Consider the following 23,897-nt stretch of genomic DNA (forward strand, 5'->3'; position numbering starts at 1 on the left):
TTCGTAGGTGGAGGGATGGTGGTATCAGTGCCATAGATGGGAAAGATGGAAAGAAGAGTTATGATTTGGGTGAATTTGAGGAGATCGCTAACCCTCCTCTCTGTTACGCTATATCGATGTTTGCTTCTGCACAGAATGGTCCCAGAATTCAGCGGGTTGTGTTGCGTCGGTTGTCTCTCTTCCCTTCCTCCCAGCAGTTATAGTTTCAAAGTAGCGCTATGCCTGCCCTCATCTTCTTACCCCAGGCTTTGTTGCTGCACATCTCCTGTCCCTTGTTAACCTAACCTGAGGAAAAGACCAGTAATTTAATTTCCCTGACTATCCTTCTGTAAGATGGAGATTATGAGAAGGGAACTTTCAGATGAATATTATTATATTATTGCCTATGCAATCCTTTGAATATGTATATTTATAAAATGTATAAAAATAAAAATTTAATTTTTCTCTTTACAGAAATGAGCTTATACTTACTTTTGATTCTGTAGTTTGCCTTAAGTTGATATAATACATTGACAATAGATAAACTAATCTTGCTCTTATTTCCTTATCATCATTTTATTTGGAACAGAATGAAAGGTACTTGCACCTTGCAGCAAAACTTCTGGATGCAAAAGAGCAGGCAGCTACCTTTAAACTAGAGAAAAACAAGCAAGGCCAAAAAGAGGCTCAGGAAAAAATAAGAAAATTTCAAAGAGGTAAATACTTTAAGATGCTTAGATGTATAAACGTCTTTTCTTTATTGGCCTTTCTGGGAGGAAAGTTGCCTCTTTTTACTATGTCTCCTCTTTTCTAACAGTTTATACCTGGGATTGGCAAACTTTTTCTATAACAAGCCAAATAGTAAATATTGTAGGTTTTGCAAGCCATACAGACTCTACTACAGCTGCTCAGCTCTCCTTGCACAGCATAAAAGTGGCCATAGACAACACATACACGAGTGACTATGTTCTCATAAAACTGTATTTATGGACACTGAAATATGAATTTCATATAATTTTCACGTCAACAAATATTTCTCTTCATCTTTTTCAACCAGTTAAAAATATAAAAGTCGGGCTGGCCTGGTGGTGCAGCGGTTAAGTTCGCACGTTCTGCTTTGTCGGCCTGGAGTTCGCAGGTTTGGATCCCTGGTGTGGACCAACGTACCACTTGGCAAGCCATGCTGTGGCAGGCATCCCACAAAGAAAGTAGAGGAAGATGGGCACAGATGTTAGCTCAGGGCCAGTTTTCCTCAGCAAAAAGAGGAGGATTGGCAGCAGCTGTTAGCCCAGGGCTAATCTTCCCCTGCCCCAAAAAAGGAAATTATATATAAAAGTCATTCTTGGCTCACAGGCCGTACGGAAATAGACAGTGGGGCTGGATTTGGCCTGCAAGCCATAATTGTCAGCCTCTGATGTACACCGTAAAATAACATCTCCATTCAAGAAAGAGAGGTGGACACAATTCTATGAGTAATTATTTCTAATGAAGATGCTTCTCCAAGCCGTCTACATCTGTTAAATAATTTATTTAAAAAATTGCTACATAATGTCAAGGTAGATTGCCTCCGACTTCTAACACAAATTCCTACTAGGAAGTATTGAATAATTGGCTACAAGGAGAAAGAAGGAATGCTACTTTTTTAAAACCATCTTTGCAAAATAAAAAGGCATAAAAAACAAATACGGAAAACTAAACCTCATGTTTTCTCCTGGTAGAAATGGAAAGTTTAGAAGACCATCCAATATTCAATCCAGCCATAAAGATTTCACCTCAACAGAATGAAAGGAAAAAGCCTCCAGTAGCCACAGAAGGAGAAAGTGCTTTGAACTTTAATTTATTTGAAAAATCTACAGCTGCTACTGAAGAAGAGAAAGGTAAAATGAAGAGAAAGCATTCTGGGGTATAATTTGTAAATAGTAAAATGTCAGAGAATATATAATTGAGAAATTGTTACTTTGTATTCTAGCAAACTACATAAGATGGCAGTAAAGTTTTGCTTGCACAAGCTGTCTTGGAAAAGTAATGATTATGATAACTTACTTGTATAACTTTTTTTTTTTCATCTTCACCACCAAAAGTTGAGTTGCCACCTGTCACCGTTCAAATACTGCCCTTTACCGCTATCGCCCTCCCCCCAGCCCTCTTCCCCTCTGGTAGCTACCAATCTATTGTGCGTTTATTTGTTGTTGTTTTATCTTCCACATATGAGTGAAATCATCCAATATTTGGCTTTCTCCATCTGACTTATTTCACTTAGCATACCCTCAAGGTTCATCCATGTTGTCACAAATGGACAGATTTCATCTTTTTTTATAGCTGAGTGGTATTCCATTGTATATATATATACCACATCTTTTTCATCCATGCATCTGTTGATGGGCACTTAGGTTGCTTCCAAGTCTTGGCTATTGTGAATAATGCTGCAGTGAGCATAGGGGTGCATATATCTTTTCAAATTAGTGTTTTTGTGTTCTTTGGGTAAATACCCAGAAGTGGAATAGCTAGATCATATGGTAGTTCTGTTTTTAATTTTTTGAGGAATCTCTATATGGTCTTCTATTCCTTGTCTTTTGAATAGCCATTCTGATGGGCAGGAAGTAATATCTTCTTGTAATTTTGATTTGCATTTCCCTCCCATAATTAGCGATGTTGAATATCTTTTCATTGTGCCTGTTGGCCATCTGTATGTCTTTGGAAAAATGTCTGTTCAGATCCCCTGCCCTTTTTTTGTAAGCAAAATTAGCCCTGAGCTAACATCCACTGCCAATCCTCCTCTTTTTTGCTGAGGAAGATTGGCCCTAAGCTAATATCTTTGCCCATCTTACTCTACTTTATTTGTGGGACGCCTGCCACAGCATGGCTTGATAAGCGGTGTGTAGGTCCACACCTGGGATCGTAGGTCTGTACCTGAGATCTGAACCAGTGAACACCAGGCTGCCAAAGCGGAACACGCAAATGTAACTGCTACACCACCAGGCCGGGCCCTGTTGATGATTTCTTTTTTTTTTTTAAACATTGGCACCTGAGCTAACAACTGTTGCCAATCTTCTTTTTCTTTTTTTTCTTTAATTGCTTTTTCCTCCCCAAATGCCCCCAGTACATAGTTGTATATTTTAGTTGTGGGTCCTTCTACTTGTGGCATTTGGGATGCCACCTCAACATGGCCTGATAAGTGGTGCCATGTCCGCACCCAGGATCTGAACTGGCAAAACCCTGGGCTGCTGCAGCGGAGTGCACAAACTTAACCACTCGGCCACAGGTCTGGCCCTGTTGATTGATGATTTCTTTTGCTCTGCACAAGCTTTTTAGTTTGATGTAGTCCCATTTGTTTATTTTTTCTTTTGTTTCCCTTGCCTGAGAAGACATATTGAAAAAGATACCACTAAGACCAATGTCAAGGAGCATACTGCCTATGTTTTCTTCTAGGAGTTTTGTGGTTTCAGGTCTTACATTCAAGTCTTTACTCCATTTCGAGTTAATTTTTGTGTGTGGTGTATTATAGTGGTCTACTTTCATTCTTTTGCATATGGCTGTCCAGTTTTCCCAACACCGTTTATTGAAGAGACTTTCCTTTCTCCATTATACATTCTTTGGTCCTTTCTCAAAAATTAGCTGTCCATTAATGTGTGAGTTTATTTCTGGGCTCTCAGTTCTGTTCCATTGATCTGTGTGTCTGTTTTCCTGCCAGTACCATGCTGTTTTGCTTTTTGTAATTACAAATATCTTGCTTCAGCCTCATCTCTCTCCAGTCTGTCCTCCAAACTCCTGCCAGAATTATCTTTCCGTAACACAGATCTAAATGTGTTTCCTGTTAAAAACCTTTAATCAGTAACAAGTCCAAGCTCTTTATCATGGCGTTGAAGATCTTTTGCATTCTGCCACAGTCTACCTTTCCACTGTGTTCTCCCAGCTATGTACTACAGCCACTTCTTTCTTTAAAATATATGTTGTTTCATGGCTCCATGACTTTGCTCATCCTCTTACCCCCTACTTGGCCAAGCTTTCCCTCGCTTCAAGGCTCAACTCAAACAGCACCTCTTCTTAAAGCCTTCCCTGATTACTGCCATGCCACCAGATGTGTGTAATTGTGTGCTTCTTTGTGCTCCTAAGTACATTAATGATATAGCTGGTTTAATATTGATCAGTCTGTAATGTAGTCAGTCAAGTCCCACAATAAATTGTCAGTTCTTTTAATTATATATTCTTTCCACAAATATTTATTGAATATTTATTGAAATATTTATTGAATTCTTATTGTTCACAATGTCAGGTGCTATGTGTGCAGTTATTAACAAAATAACCTAGTGTCTGCCCTCTTCAAGTGTACACTCTAGTAGAGAAGGTGAGCTTTAAATATACACAAATATATAATTACAGATTGTGATGTGTACTTTCTTTCTTTTCAAAGAAAGAAAACTGTCTTCTAATAATAGAGATAACAAGGGCGCCTAATTTGGATTGGGGACACCTTGCTGATGACTTGCTCTGAGATCTGACAGATGATTAGGTGTTAGCCTGGTGATGAGATGGTGGAAAGAGCCTTCGAAGGAGGGAGGCAGTACCTTGGGAGTCTAAGGTTGAAGAGAACTTAAAGCAGTACTGTTCAACAGAACACTCTATGATGGGAAGGTTCTGTATCTGCGCTATCCAATGTGGTAGCTACTAACCAAATATGAGTATTGAACACTTGAAATGTGACTAGTACAACTGAGAAATCAAGAATTTAATTTTAATTAATTTAAATTTAGCCACATGTGGCTAGTGGCTACTGTATTGGAACAGGCAGGCTCAGAGCATTTGGGGAATTAACTGATGGCCAGTGTGGCTACAGCATAGTGAGCATGATGGAAGAGTGACAACAGACAGGCAGAGGTGGGCCATGGAGGGCTTTTAGTCAGTAGTGAAGAATTTGGACTTTATTCTATATGTAACATGAAGCCATTGAAGGTGGTGGTGGTGATGGTGGCAGCTGTTAAGCAAAGAAATGATATCTGATTTATATTTTTTCAAAAGATTACCCTTTCTGTGTGGTAACCTACCAAACATTGTAATTCAGAGTATCCTGAATAATTTTTTTCATAGATAGTATCATAGATATTTTATAAGAATACATTTGATACTCAAGATACTTTTTTTAAAGATTCAGATTTTCAGTGGTTTTATCCATCAAGAAGATTTCTTTACATCACTTATAGAAGACGAAGGCTTTCTGTCTGTCCTTTCTTCACCTGTTCTCTTCTAAAAGTCTGTTCCCAGAAGTAAGAGGACTTTGAGCACTCAAAAGAGACTGTATATTACTGTAAAACCATTTTTAAAGAACCAATCTTTGTCATTTTAGAGAAAAAGAAAGAACCTCATGATGTAAGAAATTTTGACTATACTGCTCGAAGCTGGACTGGAAAATCTCCCAAACAGTTTCTGATCGATTGGGTCAGGAAGAATCTTCCCAAGAGTCCAAATCCTTCATTTGAAAAAGTTCCAGTAGGTAGATACTGGAAATGTAGGTATGTTTTTTGGTTAGCCGAATGAACTTTTAGAAAAATCTAAGATGAAAATCTTTTTATTTCCTAAGAGTTGAGTAGATGTTTAGGAAGCTCTCTAATTCCACATCTCACAGTGATAGTGTTTATAAATCATTATCTAGTACAGTGTCTTCCATGGAAATATCTAATTTAAATAATTAATGTAAACTTAAATTCAACGTTAATGGGCTTCTAACTTTTACTTCATATTTTTATTAAAAAGTTTTTTTTTGGCTTCTTTGTAGGGTAAGGGTAATCAAGTCTGAAGATGATGTACTGGTAGTGTGCCCTACGATCTTGACAGAGGATGGCATGCAGGCTCAGCACCTGGGAGCTACTTTAGCTCTTTATCGTTTAGTGAAAGGGCAGGTGAGATTTTTTAGACCTTGGTGTTTCAAAAATCATATGTGGAAGAATGGGTATACTATTTTTTATCAACATAAAACTGTATCTGCATGTGAAAGGTAATATTTAATTATGGCCCTCTGTCCCAGTTACCTCTTTACTGACTGCTGCATCTAATTTTTCCTTGTTTCTGCTTATTTATAATTTTGACTTCTTCAGTCTTTCTCTCCTTGGACCAGAAGTTCTGAACCATTTGACTGGTGCGACTTTTCAGGCTATACTAATTTACAGATTAAAAATAGGTGTGCTAGGGTGGTTGATTAAGGAGAATTTTTGAACAGTTTGTTTTCCTTTAATGTTATATTGTCTCTCAACTTTAAAAAATGATAGACATTGGTTCCAGTTTTCAGTTTTTGGTTATATTAACTATAAGCTTCCAGTTTAAGGAACAATTAAAATAAAGTACTACTGAAGGAAGCACTTTTAAGAGAACACAGTGCTTTTTGTATTTTGGATTGTCAAAATTTCCTTTTTACAGTAAATGTATGTATCTTTCTTCATGGGAAATTAGAGCCACTGAAAATTTTAGACACTGATTAAGTGGAACTCCAAACAATAGTTCTTTTCTAGTTTCTGTCAGTAAAAGTTCTTACTGTCTTTATTTCCCTCATTTTGCAAAATAAAGTGTCATAAGCTAAGCTTAATTGATAGAAATGATTGTCAGTGTTACAGAGTTATAGAGATAATTGTGGGCTCTTGTATAGCATAGAATTAGGATAACTTAGATTCCATCCAATGTAGTTTATTTAAAATGCTTTGACCTGTAATATACAACTGCCAGAATCTCAGAGGGAGCTTTATTTTAGAAATGCTTTATGGATCATCTATATATTTAAGTAGCACCACTGTAGGAATAAATAATAAACTTTTTTTATTTCTTTTTTGAGGAAGATTAGCCCTGAGCTAACTGCTGCCAATCCTCCTCTTTTTGCTGAGGAAGACTGGCCCTGAGCTAACGTCCGTGCCCATCTTCCTCTACTTTATATGTGGGACGCCTAGCACAGCATGGCTTTCCAAGTGGTGCCATGTCGGCACCCAGGATCCGAACCAGTGAACCCTGGGCCGCCAAAGCAGAACGTGTGCACTTAACCGCTGCGCCACCAGGCCGGCCCCAATAATAAACGTTTAAAGTTTACCTGAGAGTATACCTATAAGGGAGGTAGTATTATTAGTCCCATTTTACAAATGTAGAAACTGAAACACAGGTTAAGTTATTTGCCTAGGGTCAGAAAGCTATTAAGTGTAGAAGCCTGAATATGATGTGCTGTTTATAAATTTGCATCATATACATGTATATCTTAAAGTAGTAACTTACCAGTTTAAGACAAGTTATATTTTAAGAGGAAGACAGCTATCCTTCTGAGTTCTAACCTATTGAATTTTGGTATCCAATAGTTAGTGAAATAACACACTGCTGTTTTTTTCCTTTTATAGTCAGTTCACCAGTTACTTCCTCCCACTTACCGAGATGTTTGGCTGGAGTGGAGTGATGCAGAAAAGAAAAAGGAAGAATTAAATAAAATGGAAACCAATAAACCACGTGATCTTTTTATTGCCAAACTTCTGAATAAATTGAAACAGCAACAGCAACAGCAACAACAGCATCCTGAAAATAAGAGAGAGAACTCCGAAGATCCTGAGGAATCTTGGGAAAATTTAGTTTCTGATGAGGATTTTTCTGCACTGTCCTTGGAATCAGAAAAGGCAGAAGATTTGGAACCTGTTAGAAACCTCTTTAGAAAGTTGCAAAGCACACCCAAGTATCAGAAACTTCTAAAGGAAAGGCAACAGTTACCTGTGTTCAAACACAGGAATTCAATTGTCGAAACCCTTAAAAGGCACCGGGTAGTGGTAGTGGCTGGTGAAACAGGGAGTGGTAAAAGTACTCAAGTGCCACATTTTCTTTTGGAAGATTTGCTTCTAAATGAGTGTGGAACAAGTAAATGTAACATTGTCTGTACTCAGCCCCGAAGAATCTCGGCAGTGAGTTTAGCCACAAGAGTGTGTGACGAGTTGGGCTGTGAAAATGGACCTGGAGGAAGGGTAAGATGGTGTTCAGCTCCACCTCAGTGAATGGTGACATTACTCATCTTTGCTCTTGGGATCCAAATGGAACCTGTACCGTTTATGAGTTTTGACTGTTACTTGTTGTTCAGTAGCACATCTTAGGCACTTTTCATGTTTTCTCTGATGTGGTATTATGCCACTCTCCTTCATATGAAAAGGATTATTAGTAATTCTGTCATTAAAATTCTCATATAAAAAAAGAAATATATTAACTTTAATAATTGCATATTCAAATATTACATAATAAATTAAACATTCAAAGAATACAGAGAAATACAAATTTGACTCTAATATCATATATCTCAGGTTTTTTCTAATGTCTTCTGTGGAATGTATTCCTGAATGATTTTCATTTATTCCTTTCAATGAGCACAAAGGAAAAGCAATATAGAAGAAAATGCTAGACTATTTTCAAACTCCATATTCAAAAAAACATAGAAAAAGTACTTAAATATCTTGTTTTGCAAGTATACACAAAACTGGCCAAACTTTAACCAGAGTAACTAGTGTAAAGTATAGGAATTAATAAAATTGGTTGGAGCCAAATATAATGAATTCCAAGTTCATATAACTCAGCTTGATTATACTTTGAATTGTTCTTTCTAGAGCTGATATTTAGCATTTTGGTCTCTATATTTAAGATAGGTACCTGATCATTAAAAATTTCTTATGTAGCAAATTAGGTTTCTCTCATGGAGTGTAAGAGGAAAAAAGACACAATTTCTGTCTATTAAGGAACTTATGTTAAGGGGATAACAGACATGTACACAAATAAAACAAAGGAATGGCTGAAGGAGTAAGAAAATGCAATAGGAATAGAAGTGACTTCAAGATTCCCATCAGGCCCACTGGTGTGATATCAACTACTTTTTAATGATGGCAGCTTTTATGAGATCTTGATAGAAGAGTAGATCAAACTGTAGGAGCTACTCTCAAACTCTGTTCCTGAGACCTCAATATTTTGCTCCAAGATAATTTAATAAGAAATTAATTAAACATCTATTAATATTTTCATAATCATATTAATGGTGCTTGAAGCCGGTGAACAGCTTTTTGTCTCAACATTTTGAAAAGAACAGTTTTTCTTTTTTAAAATTACCGAAACAAATGGTATAATTTTATGTAATTGAAGACCATGGGAAAATAATTTTGATAATAAACTGCACTAAATAGATTTACTTGGAGTATTCCATACAGTAGCAGGAGCAGCACCTGTGCTTCACTCTTTAAAGCTCATTTCCCAGATCACTTGTGAGAATCTGATCTCGGCCTTGTGTTCTCCCTTCAGAATTCTTTGTGTGGATATCAGATCCGGATGGAATCTCGAGCCAGTGAATCTACTAGGTTACTCTATTGTACAACAGGGGTTTTGCTACGGAAACTTCAAGAAGATGGCCTCCTAACAAATGTGTCTCATGTTATTGTAGATGAGGTGAGTAGATTCCATAGTTGTGTTCAGATAAATTCTAATCATTTTTGTATTCAAAAGATGTTACATCTAATACTAGCTAATGTTTTCTTTGGACTTACTAAATGTCAGACACTTTACATACAGTAATTAATTTCCTCTAACAAATGTGTCTCATGTTGACTTAGTAAATGCTATATAACATTTGCTTATGCCAGATGCTATTGTAAGGACTTCATATGTATAAATTAATTTAATCCTCCAGCAATCCAGTGAAGTAGATATTATTATCTCTATTTTACAGTTGAGGAAACTGAGGCACAGAGAGATTAAATAGCTTGAAAAAGTTCACATAGCCAGTAAGTTCTGTAACTGAGGGTTCAAACTGGGTTCAAACCCAGGCAATCTGGCTACAATCTGTGCTCTTACCAGTATACTGCCTCAATTATATTTAGTTATTAAAGGATTTTCTCTGATTCTTACAAAAAATAAGCAATCTTCATCAATATGTCATTTTCTTTATAGATATACTGCTACTTGAATCAAATTTGAATGTACACTTAACTTGAATTATGCCAAAAGTTTCATATTATAATTATTTTAAATGGCATGCTAACCTAGTGTATGTAAACTGATTAGCTTTGTACATAATTTTTTCAAGAATAAATAAGATATATAGCATTTCTGTTATTCAAAAAATATTTTCAAAACTTTCTCAGTTGTAAAGTTTTTATGAATGTCTGTTAATTCACCACGTTCAGAAGGCAGTAGTGAAAATTCAGTCATTCACTGATTTTTAATCAATAGACTACATATAGATTATTGGGTTATTTTCCTCTTTTTTGTTATAAAATATTAGAAGTATAGAGATGTACAAAAATGAAAATAAAAATGATCTATAATCTCATGACCCAGAAAAAGAAATCATCGTTGACATTTGTGTGTTTGTGTATGTGTAGATTTAATATGTATATATTTATAATTCTTTCATATTATTCTACAAAAACACGATTTTTTTAATGGCTTTATAGTAGTATATAATTTGGATGTCCCATAATTTATTTAACCATTTTACTTTTGTTGGACAAGTTTACATTAAGGTTTTTGTGTGTGTGTGCAGAAGATTGTCCCTGAGCTAACATCTGTGTGAGTCTTCCTCTGTTTTGTCTGTGGGACGCTACCACAACATGGCTTGATAAGCAGTGTGTAGGTCCACGCCGGGATCTGAACCCACGAACCCTGGGCCGCCAAAGTGGAACGTGTGAACGTAATCACTATGCCACTAGGCCAGCCCCATTAAGATGATTTTAAATATAATATTTTGGTAATAGATAAGTGATCAGAATTCATTTTTATCTAAGGAGTCTTTAGTCTTTATTCTTTAATGGGGGGAGAAATTATACTATGATCACTAAGGTGTCAGAAAGAAAGAGGATATATAACTTCTTGAGACGCCCATGAGTAACTGTTCCTGGCAGTGATGGGTGAGGGATGGAGTGTCACACTTGTAGCTTTGCATAGCCAACACCTAGATTTTATCAGTATCCACAAGAATCAACATAAGCCAAAATGCTAACTTATCTATTTATAATGAGAATTTTTATTGCTGGGTAAGTTGAAATATTTGTATCAGCTAGCCAGTAAGTTTTCTTGGACTCCCAAAGTATCAGAAAATTGCTTGGTAAATATATGTCGGGGTGAACCCTAATTTAAAAGACCAATTCAGGAAGCTGTTCTTTGATGGGTTAGTATTAGCAGTCTGCAGACATGATTTACTGAGTTGTGCTTCAGTGTGATACTGTCAACCTCTTGAACAATACAGTAAGAGTAAGAAAATAGCCAGTGAAATTCATCATTATGTTAAATATAACAATGTAAGGCATGTTGGGACAGAGTTCACAATATAATTCAGGACCTTCTTTATGAAAATGCTCAGGATATTATTTCCGGCCTTATTATTAAGAATAGTTGTGTGGTTTGTTTTAGTTTATGGTCAATGTGTGAGTTAAGTAGCTTTTCCTGCTGGTTGCTATTGTGTTTACAGCCAAATTTTTTGCCCACTTCTACCGGTAGTGTACATAATAAAATATACATTTGTATTAGTTCTATTTTATGTTTTACCCTTATTTTTTTTTTTAAAAATCAGTATGTATAAATTACCATCTATTTGAGGAGGTTCCCAAGATCTTTTTTATTTATCAGGAAATCTCTCTTCTGAGCTTCAAACATAAATATCCTGGTCAAACCAGCATAGTAAAAAGATCCGAGTTTATTCCTTCTTCTTTCTCCCACACCACCTAAATCCAGTCACCTAGCCTTGTTGATTCTACTTTGACTCTTAAATTCACTTTCTTCCATATTCATTGGTATTGCCTTCATATAAGCTACCATATCTCTTTAATTACTACAAAAGCCTCTAATTAATTAAACTTCCTGCTTTTATTTTGCTCTCCTCTACTACATTCTTCACAATGTAGCCAGAGTTATCTTTTTTTTTTTGCGGAGGAAGATTCTTCCTGACCTAACATCTGTGCCAGTCTTCCTCTATTTTGTATATGGGTCACTGGCACAGCATGGCTGTGGACAAGTGGTGTAGGTTTGCACCTGGGAACCAAACCTGGGCCATGGAAGTGGAGCGCACCAAACTTAACCACTAGGCCATGGGGCCGGCCCAGAGTTATCTTTTTTAAAACAAAACTCAGACCATGTTGAGTCTCCTGCTTTAAAATGTTTTAATCACTGCCCCAACTCATTAAGATAAAGTTTCAACTCCTTAAATTGATTTACAAGGCCTTACACAGGTAGATTACTGAGTACCTTCCCAGCTTTATCTCTTGCCTGTTCCTCATCCCATACTCAAGGCATCAATTTTGTTTTTCCGGTTCCCAAAACGTATTATGATCCCCTTCTCCTCCATGATTTTGCACAACTTGTGTCCCATGGCCACTTTTCTCCCTTTCTCATCCTGTTCCTTCCTCCTTTTTTTCAAACTCATCTCTCAGTTCTCAGCATCGATGGCAATATCTCTTAGTAGACTTCCTGACAACTTGAACTAGCTCTCCTTTAAATGTAATTTCAAACCATCCTGTACAATATCCTCTTTCTAGACCATAAATTCTGAAATGAAGAGAACTGTCTTGGTCATTTTTTAATCCCCAGCATCTAGCACGATGCTGAGTACTTCTATTTGTTGGGCTCTGTTCTCAGCACTTTGCATGATCTTATTTGATTGTCCCAACCACTCTATAAAGTCTGTATTATTTGTATTCTCATTTTATAGAAAAAAATAGACCCAGAGATAGTTAAATAACTTTCCTAAAGTCATACTGTAAGTGGCCAAACAAAGAATTGAACCCAAGCAATTGATTCCAGAGCCTGAAGACTTAACCACTGTTGCCTCCCTTCTAAGCAAATGAATGATCAAACATGTTTTAATTTATTATCTTGATATTTTATCTCTGTATGCTGCCTTAAATCTTATAAAATAAAATGGGGTAGAAGTAAGTCAGAGTACAGAAAATTGGAAGATAGACTGGTACCTTCAGCAGATAGTAAGTTCTGGCAGTGTACCATGTTTATTATGCTCTGTAGCAGATTTACAGTGCTCTTTCCTATAATGCATGTGTTGGAAGGGCACAAATCCCTTTTTCTTGGATAGCGACCTGTCAGATTCCTATACTAATGAACTCCCCTTTTTCTACACAAGGAATAAACCATCTGTCTTGTGGTAATGGTGACAGTAAAGTTTATATTAGTGGCAGAGCTTTAGGAGTCACCCTGGCTTCTAAGTGAAATTTGGGAGATAGCCTAATCTTATCAGCTGCACACTTGCAAACCATCTCCTAAGGTAGAGCCCTACTATTGTAACTATTCTTGTTCAGTATATGCTGATTTTTACTGGCTTCAATTTTAGAAGATGACTTTATTTTCAATTCTGAAGACCTGCCTTATTTGAATCATACAGTTTCTCTCTCCCTCCACATCTACTGACTATATTTAAATATTGATTAACTTTTAGTAGATTTGAATGTCTGATTGCTTTAACCTCTTACTAGACCTTATATATGATTGGTTTTTTATTCCCTTTATACTAGGTTCATGAAAGAAGTGTCCAGTCAGACTTCCTACTAATTATCTTGAAGGAAATTTTACAGAAACGTTCTGATCTACACTTGATTCTAATGAGTGCCACTGTAGACAGTGAAAAGTTTTCTATGTATTTCACACACTGCCCTATTCTCAGAATTTCAGGAAGAAGTTATCCTGTTGAGGTAAGTTTTCTTTATAACGCATATGTAAACATAAACTACATTCTTACCAGGGAGTTTCCCAGAAGATAGGCCCTTGTAGTCTGAGCCCAGAAGTGTTCCTAGGGTATTGCAAGTCAAGAGGGGACCTGGAGATGGCCTTGGGAATCAGATGGCTGGTGCTGCCTTGACTCAGAGTAGGTGGGCTGGAAGGGAAGATTCTGCTGAAAGACATACCTGAGAAGTACAGAACATAAAACACATTTCCTTAGCAAAACCGTTATATCCAGATTGAGGATAGTTGCCTGGCAAGAAGGAACTCCTTTCTCATCCACCCTTCAAATTTAGGGCTGTCTTTGAAAGCTTCTTTTCTGCCTATTCTATTCTTAATGTTTGCACTTTGGGTTCAGCTGATAAAGACTGCTCTTTTAATTGGTTTTCACATATAAAAAATATATACCACAATGTAATTTGTCCTGAGACTTCCAGGGACAGACCCATCTCTGTCAACTAAGTTTTTCATTCCCAAATAATGCAGGAAAAAGCTTTTTTCACAATATTCTAAATTAGCATTTGGTGATATTCAAAAGGTGACAATCCCCTTGTTCTCTTTAAGATGATATTTACTGAAATGAATTTGAGTTCACCAGTTATATGCTTTAATCTATGCAGGTTTTTCATCTTGAAGATATAATAGAAGAAACAGGCTTTGTACTGGAGAAAGACTCAGAATATTGTCAGAAATTTCTGGAGGAGGAAGAAGAAATAACCATTAATGTTACAAGCAAAGCAGGGGGAGTAAAAAAGTATCAGGTAAGAAGAAAACATTTTTAAAGACCGCTGATAATGACATCCAGGGCATAACCTGCTGTGAGAGTTTTAAAATCATATGGCTAGCACAGTGGATTCAAGTATAATTTGGTAGAAGAGGAACAGAAAGAATTATGAGCACATTTTGAAGGTCATTTCTTTAATCTTTGTTTCATGGACTCCAGTCTTTGGTTTATGATATTTTGTCTCTTTACACTATTATGGGCCTTATAGATACACACAAAAAATCAAGAACCATGTAAATAAGAAGCAACTTTTATTGTTTCATAGCAATGATCGGTTACTGAGGAGTAAATTTGTAATGATTTTCTCTACTTTATCTGAACATCTTACGTGGTCAGGATGGGGCAGGCCCAAACTGTAGATCCTTGCCATTGGTTTTCTTAGCAGCCTCTGTCCTGACGTGAGCCAACCTTGGCTCTGTAGTGAAGCTGTCCAGGGCAAGCACAGTTCTTCCTAGAGAGTTTCAATGACATGTTTTTAGAAATATCACAAAAGCTGTATTATCCCGTATTTTAGCCAATGGTACTATATCCAGTATTTTCATTGTATCTACAATATTTCATACATGTATCCAATCCAATGGAAGCTTAAAGTTACTTTATCTTTTAATTAAGCAGATAAACCAAGAAAGCAAAAACTAAAATCTTTCCCTAAAACTCCAGAGGTAGAAATTAGAAACTAAAGAAAGACTTCAGAAAATTAAAGGTATTTCAAAAGAGGTGATTGGAACTCAGCAACCAAAGTAGAATCCAGAAGGAATGAGGCAGGTATAAACTACTTATTAAAGTTATTATTGACTTCTCTTTGCTTGGCCCCTTTTCATTGCCACAGAACAATGCAGACATTGTTCTGTTTTTCTTCATTTCTTCTTTAATTTAGTATATACATGCCAAGACAAAAAGTTTTGCTATAGTTAGGGGGCTAGATAAAATTAAATTATAGGAGAGAGGTGAAATTTTATAACAGTTTTTTCCACTGTTAAAAATTGCACTCTTACTATATTGTAAGAAAATGATAGTCATGACAATGAGAAAAATATAGATTTGAATGAATGCAAATACCTCCTTTTTTCCTTCTTTGTCTTGTAAAAATATTTAATTTTTTTGTTCAGCTTTTTCTGATTGTGTTTCTTTTAGGAATACATCCCAGTTCAGGCTGGAGCAAGTACGGACTTAAATCCATATTACCAAAAGTACAGCACCCGCACCCAGCATGCTATTCTCTACATGAATCCTCATAAAATCAACCTGGATCTCATTTTGGAACTTCTTACATATTTAGGTATATATCTGTTTCTAATGTGTCACCTTTTCTTTTGATAAAACGTCTCTATAACTGGAGATGTTTTATTAATATCTTACATGGTATTCCTTGTCTTTATTTTGAATATTGTATTTTTTTAAAAATTTCAGACAGAAGCCCCCAATTCAGAAACATTGAAGGAGCAGTACTGATCTTTTTACCAGGCCTTGCTCACATTCAACAATTGTATGATCTTCTGTCAACTGACAGAAGATTTTTTTCTGAACGGTAACTATAAATCTTCATTATATTCCTGGTAGTTTTAAAATAGAAAAATGTTTTCGTACGTTAAAACTTTTGATCGTAGCTTTCAAAGTCTTTTCACCTTTAGTTAAAATTGTCCATGGTGAAGCAAGTTTATTTTTTAACATTTCTGTTACAGCATTTTACCTACTAAAAGGTTTAGGTACTATTTCTGCATTTGTTCTATTTTCTTAATATGGTTAAGCAGAGAGAATCCTGTGGTTAAGAGTAAGATGTTGACTCTCCTATCCGACCTACCGGGTGATACAAAACCTCAACAGGGTTGCAGTTCATAATCTGTACATAATGAATTGACTGTTTACTATATCTGTTCTGATACACTTTATTACTGCTGTCATGGTTATCATCTCAACATCAGAACATATTTTAAAAATTCTTTAGACCCTATATTCCGTATAATTCATTCACATTAAACTTTTTCTTTTTGCTGCACATATATAGGGTTTCCTTATACTATTCTCAGAACTTGTGTGTGTGTTTAAAATTTTTCATAATAAAAATTGAAAAGTTGCTTCCTATTTGCAAATAAATTTTGTTATTCTTTGCAGTGTCTTCTAAAGAGAAACTCTTGCTAAGAACTATGATTTTAACTTTCAGATATAAAGTGATAGCTCTGCATTCTATTCTTTCAACTCAAGATCAAGCTGCAGCATTCACACTTCCCCCACCAGGAGTCAGGAAGGTAAAATTCAGTACAGCAGATTTACATATCATCCATCTGAGAGTATTTTATGCAAGTGTTATGACTTTTTATCATCAAAGACACTTACTATGTACTTTATAGTGCATGGCGGACTCCAAATGCTCTGCACCTGAACATAATCAGAAGTGAATCCAATATTAAAATTCAAGTATTTGAATATTTATATTATATGTTATTAAAGGGACAAGACTCTTTAGGGGTGTGGTAGTTGAAAAATATGGCATGGATGTTGCTTGTGAAAAGAAAAGTCAGTACTTTTCCTCCAAGAAGGCATCATGAAGGATGTTGGGCGTCAGAAAGCTATTTGAATCCTGGGAGGATTCTTTGTTGTTCTCTAGGCTATTCATCCCTGACGGTTTTTGTAATACACAGACCATTAGGTTAGGAAACAATCTCACTATTTTCATTGTCTCCTCTGTTCAGGATTCGGAATGAAGCAATACTAGGCAAAGAGAGTTTCTCAGATTTTTAACCCTCTCTCAGAAGAGGAAAGAAGAACACAATGTAGGAACTGTGGGGAACACAGAGCACCCAGAAAGAACCCGGACTATAATGCAGGAGGCCTGGGTTCTCATCCCTACGTTGCTACCATGTCTGTGGCCTTTGGCAGAAAGGCCACTCAGCCTCACTTTCTTGTCTTTAAAAGGAATTGGATTAAACTGATGGTTTTCTAACTGTGCCTTAGAACTCCAGGGATTCTGAGGCTGTGCTGTGATCTGTAATATTTGGGCTTCCCTGTCAGATTTTCTTTGAAGAAAGGAGTTCACCTCTTAAAAAAAATCCGAACACCACTGAGGTAGAATGATCGCCTAGGTCCCATCTAAGTCTGACTAATCTGGGTTCTGTTTTCTAGGATAAATGAATAAGAAAAGCAAGCATTCAATAATGAAATACAGAGTTGAGATAGAGCAATACATGTTGAATTTGACCTAGAATTTCCTAAATGTTTTACCTCTAAGGACTCAACAGAAAAAAATGTGGAAGGTTGCACTATTCAGTCATCACCATTAAGAATTTTAAAGCTAGAAAAGACCTAAGAAATCATCTGTTTCTACCTCCTAATTTACAGCTGACGTAACTGAAGTCCAGAGAGGTAAAATGACTTCCCCAAGATCACAAAGCTAATAAGCAGCAGAGCCAGGGCAGCAACCCAGTTCTTATTGGTGTACTGGTTTTTCCTAATTAATTGTGAAGAGTTGTACTGAGCTGTCTCCATTCTCTGACCCAATTCCTATTCTATTTATGTCATTTTTAAGATGACTGATAAGAATTAGGGGAACGGTATTTTTTGTTGGAATAAAAATCTGTAACTTTAATTAGCAAGCTGAGGTGATAAAACTAATTGGAGTAAATTAAAATTACACAGTAATAGCAAATAGATTGTGATTTTTTGTAAATAAAGTTGAAACTCACTTTTTAAAATTCATAGGCTCAAACTCTCTAAAGAAGTTTAAATCCTGGCACATTGCTAAAAGTTGTCACCTAAATATTTTGGCTTTTTGTTTATTTTCAGATTGTTTTAGCAACAAATATTGCAGAGACGGGTATCACTATTCCAGATGTTGTATTTGTAATTGATACTGGAAGAACAAAAGAAAATAAGTAAGTTTGAATTTCCCAAATCAAAACATTTTTAACCTGAAAAGGGTTTGGGGCTCTTGAATTCTCAGGAGAAATCACAGATTATATAGGGAAAACCCCAGATGTCCTAATTCTGCCCAAAGCAAAAGCCTCAGAGAATCTGTAGGAAACCTTAGAAGGTCTGAGAGTAAATGTCAAATTTTGTCATGGGTTTTCCCATAAATAATGCTAATGTACTGCTACTTTTAGAAAAGTGCTCCCTGAGAAAATCTTCAGAACATAAATTTTTGTAAATTTGTTTGTAAAACAAATTGTTTTACAATTTCTGTAAATTGTTTTACAGCATTATTTGTGTGATTATAAAAAAGAGCGTGGGTTTTGGCATCAGATTTAAATCTCTGATCTGTAATCTTAAGCAAAGAATATAATCATCAGTTATAATCATCAGCTTCCTCATATATAAATGTGGAAAATGAAAATTTCATAATTGACAGTGCCAAGTACAGTAATTGGCATGTAATAGGTAACCTTAAGTGAATCTCCACGAAAAAAATTACTACTTTATAAATGTTTTAATGTTTATATTGCATGAATAGGGGAGACCACCTGAGTAGTCTATCATAATTGATAGCCTGTCCCTAATATTAGAAAACTTTAGCAATATTTGGAAAAGAGTACGACTATCCAGTATAAAATAAACTCCTGATCTTTTAAATTGTACCTTTAGAGGAAGTGTTTTCAGGTTTAACTGTATCCTGTGACAGGTATTGTGGTAATGTTCATAGTGGCATTTCTCAAACTCAAAGAATTCTTGTTGCATAATTAATAGGCATTCCACTTAAATCAAAAAGGGGTCCATGGTCACATTAATTTGGGAAAGGGTAAGTGAAACAGGTGTTTTTCTTGTGTCAGAGCTTTTAATTTGGTAGTATGAGATTTAGTATGCAGTGTTTGCTAAATTATTTAAATATGAAACACAATTTGGGAAATATTGGTCCACAATGATAATGGACCTTTTTTAGCCTATTTTCAACTAAATTTTCAGAGTCAAATATCTCCAGCTTTTTCAGGTTTTGATTTAAGTCACTTAGCTACATATTCTCTCCTAAAACATAGGTACCATGAAAGCAGTCAGATGAGTTCTTTGGTGGAGACCTTTGTCAGTAAAGCAAGTGCTCTGCAGCGCCAGGGGAGAGCTGGGCGGGTCAGAGACGGCTTCTGCTTCCGACTGTACACAAGAGAAAGGTATGGCCAGCACTGGAAATGAACACACATGAATCAGGACAGTGTGGCGGTTATGATAATATGTATTTAGTATCATTTGATTTTATTTTTTAGATTTGAAGACTTTCTGGACTATTCTGTCCCTGAAATCTTACGCGTGCCTTTGGAGGAATTATGTCTTCATATTATGGTAATCCCAAAGGAACTTGGATGAATTTTCTGTTCTTCACCCCTTTCTAGATTAAAAAAAATGAAGACCTAAACTTATCTTACCTTGCGTTCCTCTGGTTTTTCAAGTATTTTATTTACTCTTCTTTATGCAATGCCCTTCCTCCCATCTTTTTATAAGTAAACCCACTGGTGCTTTAATTCTGCCACAGGCCCTCAAACTTCATAGAATAAAATACAGTCTCATAACCTAGACCAGTAGTTCTCAAGCTGGGGGGCGATATTGCTCACCAGGGCATGATTGGCAACGTCTAGAGACATTTTTGGTTGTCAGAACTGGGGTGAGAGGGAGGCCATACTATGGGCATCTAGTGGATAGAGGCCAGGAGTGCTGCTAAACATTCTGCAGGGCACAGGGCACACTAAAACAAAGACTTATCTGGCCAAAATAACAACAGTGGGAAACCCTGACTAGACCAAGGGCTTCCTAGTCTGAAAGATCTATAATATCTTTCATTTCTTTGATTTTTGACTCTATAAAAATCAGGCATGAAAAAATTAAAAATAAGGACTGGAAGATCTCGTCCACATGTTCACCCCTTGATCGCTCTCTCTCTCTCTCTCGTACACACACACACACACAATTTTACTTAAAATTTTACTTGACTCAAATTTAGTTCCAATTTGACCATGTCTTTTGGTAATGTTAATTCTTTCTGATTGTATACCAATTTATCACTCTTTTTCAATCTGCAGAAATGCAATCTTGGTTCTCCTGAAGATTTCCTCTCCAAAGCCTTAGATCCTCCTCAGCTTCAAGTAATCAGCAATGCAATGCATTTACTCCGAAAAATTGGAGCTTGTGAACTAAATGAGCCTAAACTGACCCCATTGGGCCAGCACCTTGCAGCTTTGCCTGTGAATGTCAAGATTGGCAAGATGCTTATTTTTGGTGCCATATTTGGCTGCCTTGACCCAGTGGTAAGACATACGATGCTGCTGCTTCTCCACTTTAAATATCATTTTGGTTGGGAATTATTAAGTTTAGAAACAATTAAAAAATATTTTTTAACTAAATAGAATGTCTGTACCAACATTAAAATCTGAATAGTTGATGAGAATTTTTTAATATTTAACTTTTTATATTTATATACAAGAAAATAGATTCATCCATTTGCTTAAGTGTACTGTAGATACCGTTTTGTAAGTGGGTTGGCTTGTCTAAACTTTTGCTATCAAACATCCCACTTGAAATATTTAATTGAATATGTAGTGGATGATTCTTAGGAAGCTTTGAACCCCACAGACGTTATAAGTAGAAATCAAAACTTCCTTCCTTCCCTTTTTCTGGCTTATCTCTCTGAGGCAGCAATTACCAGCAGTTCTGTTTTCTCCCGTTATCTCAGAATTAACAAATTGTGTGCCTCTGTCTGAATTGCTGGGCTCATACACCTGATGTTCCAACTTTATCAAGCTGTGGCCTTTTCTGGGACTACAAATCAAGTCTGTTTAAAAACAGAACAGAGAGAGTATGACTTACTCTAGTCTCTTTTTCTCTAGTATTAGATAGCAGATTGTGCTAAGTCCAAAAAATAACCTCTACCATGATAGTGATCTGAAAAGCTGCATCAACAACAAATGGGTGGTTATGTAGTCTAAATTATTTAAGTGTTTAAAGAGCATTGCACGCAGTAGAAATTCAGTAGGCTAGGAGTCAAAAGATTGGAGCTGTGACTCTGGCATTGCTTCTAACTGTGTGACCGACTGTACGTCACTTAGACAGACATTCAGGTTTTTTATCTCTGATTCTGTAATATTACCTCTTATCTCACAAAAATGGTATAAAAGTGATACATTTTTAAAATTCCATGAAATGAAAATGTTACCTATTCTAGAACATGGTAAATGTATTGAAAAGAAGAAACACGCAACTTGAAATGGAGATTCTTTTATGTTGCTTTCTTTTACAAATCAGCTTTCAATGTATACCTCTTTAATGATAAGTTGTTTGGTTATTTATGGATAGGCAACACTAGCTGCAGTTATGACAGAGAAGTCTCCTTTTACCACGCCAATTGGTCGAAAAGATGAAGCAGATCTTGCAAAATCAGCTTTGGCTATGGCAGATTCAGACCACCTGACGATCTACAATGCATATCTAGGGTAAAGAAATAATCTGGGTGTAATGATCTGAGGTTTAGTTTTTTAAAAATTTATCTTTGACTTTCATTAAAAAGATATATCTAAGATTTAGATTTATTTTTAGTTACTTCATCTGTCAAGGTATAATGAATTATTTTAGAGATGTATGTATTTTTTTAAATCTTTTACGTGATTTTTTGTGTGTGTGTGAGAGGAAGATTGGCCCTGAGCTAACATCTGTTGCCAATCTTCTTTTTTTTTTTTTCTCTCAAAAGCCCCCCAGTACATAGTTGTATATTCTAGTTGTAGGTTCTTCTAGTTCCTCTGTGTGGGACACCACCTCAGCATGGCCTGATGAGCAGTGCTAGGTCCGTGCCCAGGATCCGAACTGGCAAACCCCAGGCTGCTGAAGCAGAGTGCACGAACTTAACCACTTGGCCACAGGTCCAGCCCCTAGAGATTCATATTTTGATAGTCCTTCCTAAAACTTAAGAACAATGTAATTTGTACTATTATATGTGTATTACCTTGTTTTTGAAGTTAATAATTTAGTGTTACACATAAACAGAAAAAAATATCTGTATTGAAGTTTAAATTCTTATATACAATTGGTAGCTCGTATAATAAGCAAGACCTCTCCTCTTTTTAAATGATCATAATTTAATTAAAGCTTACTTTGGTTAGTACCTCTGAAAAAGAGAGTTTGTAAAGAAAACATGTCGAGCTTTGATCATTTTATTTATGTAGATGGAAGAAAGCACGGCAAGAAGGAGGCTATCGTTCTGAAATAGCATATTGCCGAAGAAACTTTCTTAATAGAACATCACTGTTAACCCTAGAGGTAAGTCTTAATACAACTGTGTAATTCAGGGTCATATGATTGACTACAAGGTTTATTTTGGAAAAGGAAGTGCCTAGGATAGTGTTTGACACATTGTAAGGGTTTAGCAAATGTTTGCTGAACTAATAAATTTGTAGTCTTTGGTTTTATTGTTTCTCCCAACAGGTAACTTGTATGTATTACACAGTGATTTAAAATAGTGTTTAAAGATCATAATATATTCAGGAAATGATAAAAACAAGAGGCAACATGATTTCATAGAAATAACACTAGCTTGGGAATTAGGATAGTTGTCTATTCAACAGCTGAGCTTGGGAAGGTTAATTAACCTGCGTCTCAGTTTCTCATTTAAGAAGAATTGAATGAAGATAATCTACAGTTCTTCTCAACTCTGAAAATCAGTTGTTACTTTTCTTTAATTATTATGGAAAATTTCAAACACACATAAAAATAGACAAAATAGTATAATGATCTCCTGTGTACCCATTTCCTGTGTACATGAGTATCAGCATGTGGTCAGTCTTGATTTATACTTCCCTTATTCCACTGTCTGCCCTCTAGATTATGTTGAAGCAAGTCCCAGGCATCAGATTGTTATGTATCGCTGAGTAGAACTTTTTTCTTTAACATTATCATGCATTAAAAAAAAATAATTCCTTAATATCATCAAATATACAGTATTTAAATATCCCTACCTTATAAATTTTTTTTTACAGCTAGTTTAAATCATGATCCAAACAAGATCTACAGGTTGAATTTGGTTGATATCCCTTAAGTCTCTTAATTTATAGTTAGCCTTCTCTCTTACTTTTTTCCTATTTGCTATTTTTTTAAGAAACCAGGTAACTTGTCCTGTAGAGTTTCCTGCATTCTGGATATGTCTGATTGTATCCCTGTGGTGGTGTTTAGCACATTCTTTGTTCCCCTGTATTTCCCACAAAGGTTTAATCCAATTCAGGTTTTCATTTCTTTTTTGGAGTTGTCTCCCTTTTTTTAATGTTAAGATTTATTATATCTGGGTCAGCCAGATTCATCCATTGTAAAATTGCCCATTGGCTTTTCATGTAATTGTTTTGGCAGCCATTAATAACACTGAGACCGGGGCTGGCCCCATGGCCGAGTGGTTAAGTTTGTGTACTCTGCTTCGGCGGCCCAGGGTTTCGCCAGTTCGAATCCTGGGTACAGACATGGGACTGCTCATCAAGCC

At 36.0% G+C, this 23,897-nt stretch overlaps 1 protein-coding gene across 1 annotated transcript in view; it reads left to right on the forward strand.

Annotated features, from left to right (window-relative positions):
- DHX29 (DExH-box helicase 29) overlaps positions 1-23,897 on the forward strand; it is a 47,183-nt gene that overhangs the window by 15,021 nt on the left and 8,265 nt on the right. Inside the window, exons 7-23 of the mRNA XM_046671056.1 lie at positions 569-695; positions 1,698-1,856; positions 5,321-5,486; positions 5,750-5,873; positions 7,344-7,952; positions 9,265-9,408; positions 13,479-13,655; positions 14,304-14,444; positions 15,602-15,746; positions 15,878-15,995; positions 16,629-16,713; positions 18,248-18,336; positions 19,432-19,560; positions 19,654-19,729; positions 20,464-20,688; positions 21,734-21,870; positions 22,597-22,690. Of these exons, the coding sequence (XP_046527012.1) occupies positions 569-695; positions 1,698-1,856; positions 5,321-5,486; positions 5,750-5,873; positions 7,344-7,952; positions 9,265-9,408; positions 13,479-13,655; positions 14,304-14,444; positions 15,602-15,746; positions 15,878-15,995; positions 16,629-16,713; positions 18,248-18,336; positions 19,432-19,560; positions 19,654-19,729; positions 20,464-20,688; positions 21,734-21,870; positions 22,597-22,690 (2,745 nt within the window). The remainder of the gene's footprint in view (positions 1-568; positions 696-1,697; positions 1,857-5,320; positions 5,487-5,749; positions 5,874-7,343; positions 7,953-9,264; positions 9,409-13,478; positions 13,656-14,303; positions 14,445-15,601; positions 15,747-15,877; positions 15,996-16,628; positions 16,714-18,247; positions 18,337-19,431; positions 19,561-19,653; positions 19,730-20,463; positions 20,689-21,733; positions 21,871-22,596; positions 22,691-23,897) is intronic.

This window comes from Equus quagga, chromosome 9 (genome assembly GCF_021613505.1).
Source record: "Equus quagga isolate Etosha38 chromosome 9, UCLA_HA_Equagga_1.0, whole genome shotgun sequence".
In the NCBI taxonomy this organism is placed as follows: Eukaryota; Metazoa; Chordata; class Mammalia; order Perissodactyla; family Equidae; genus Equus; species Equus quagga.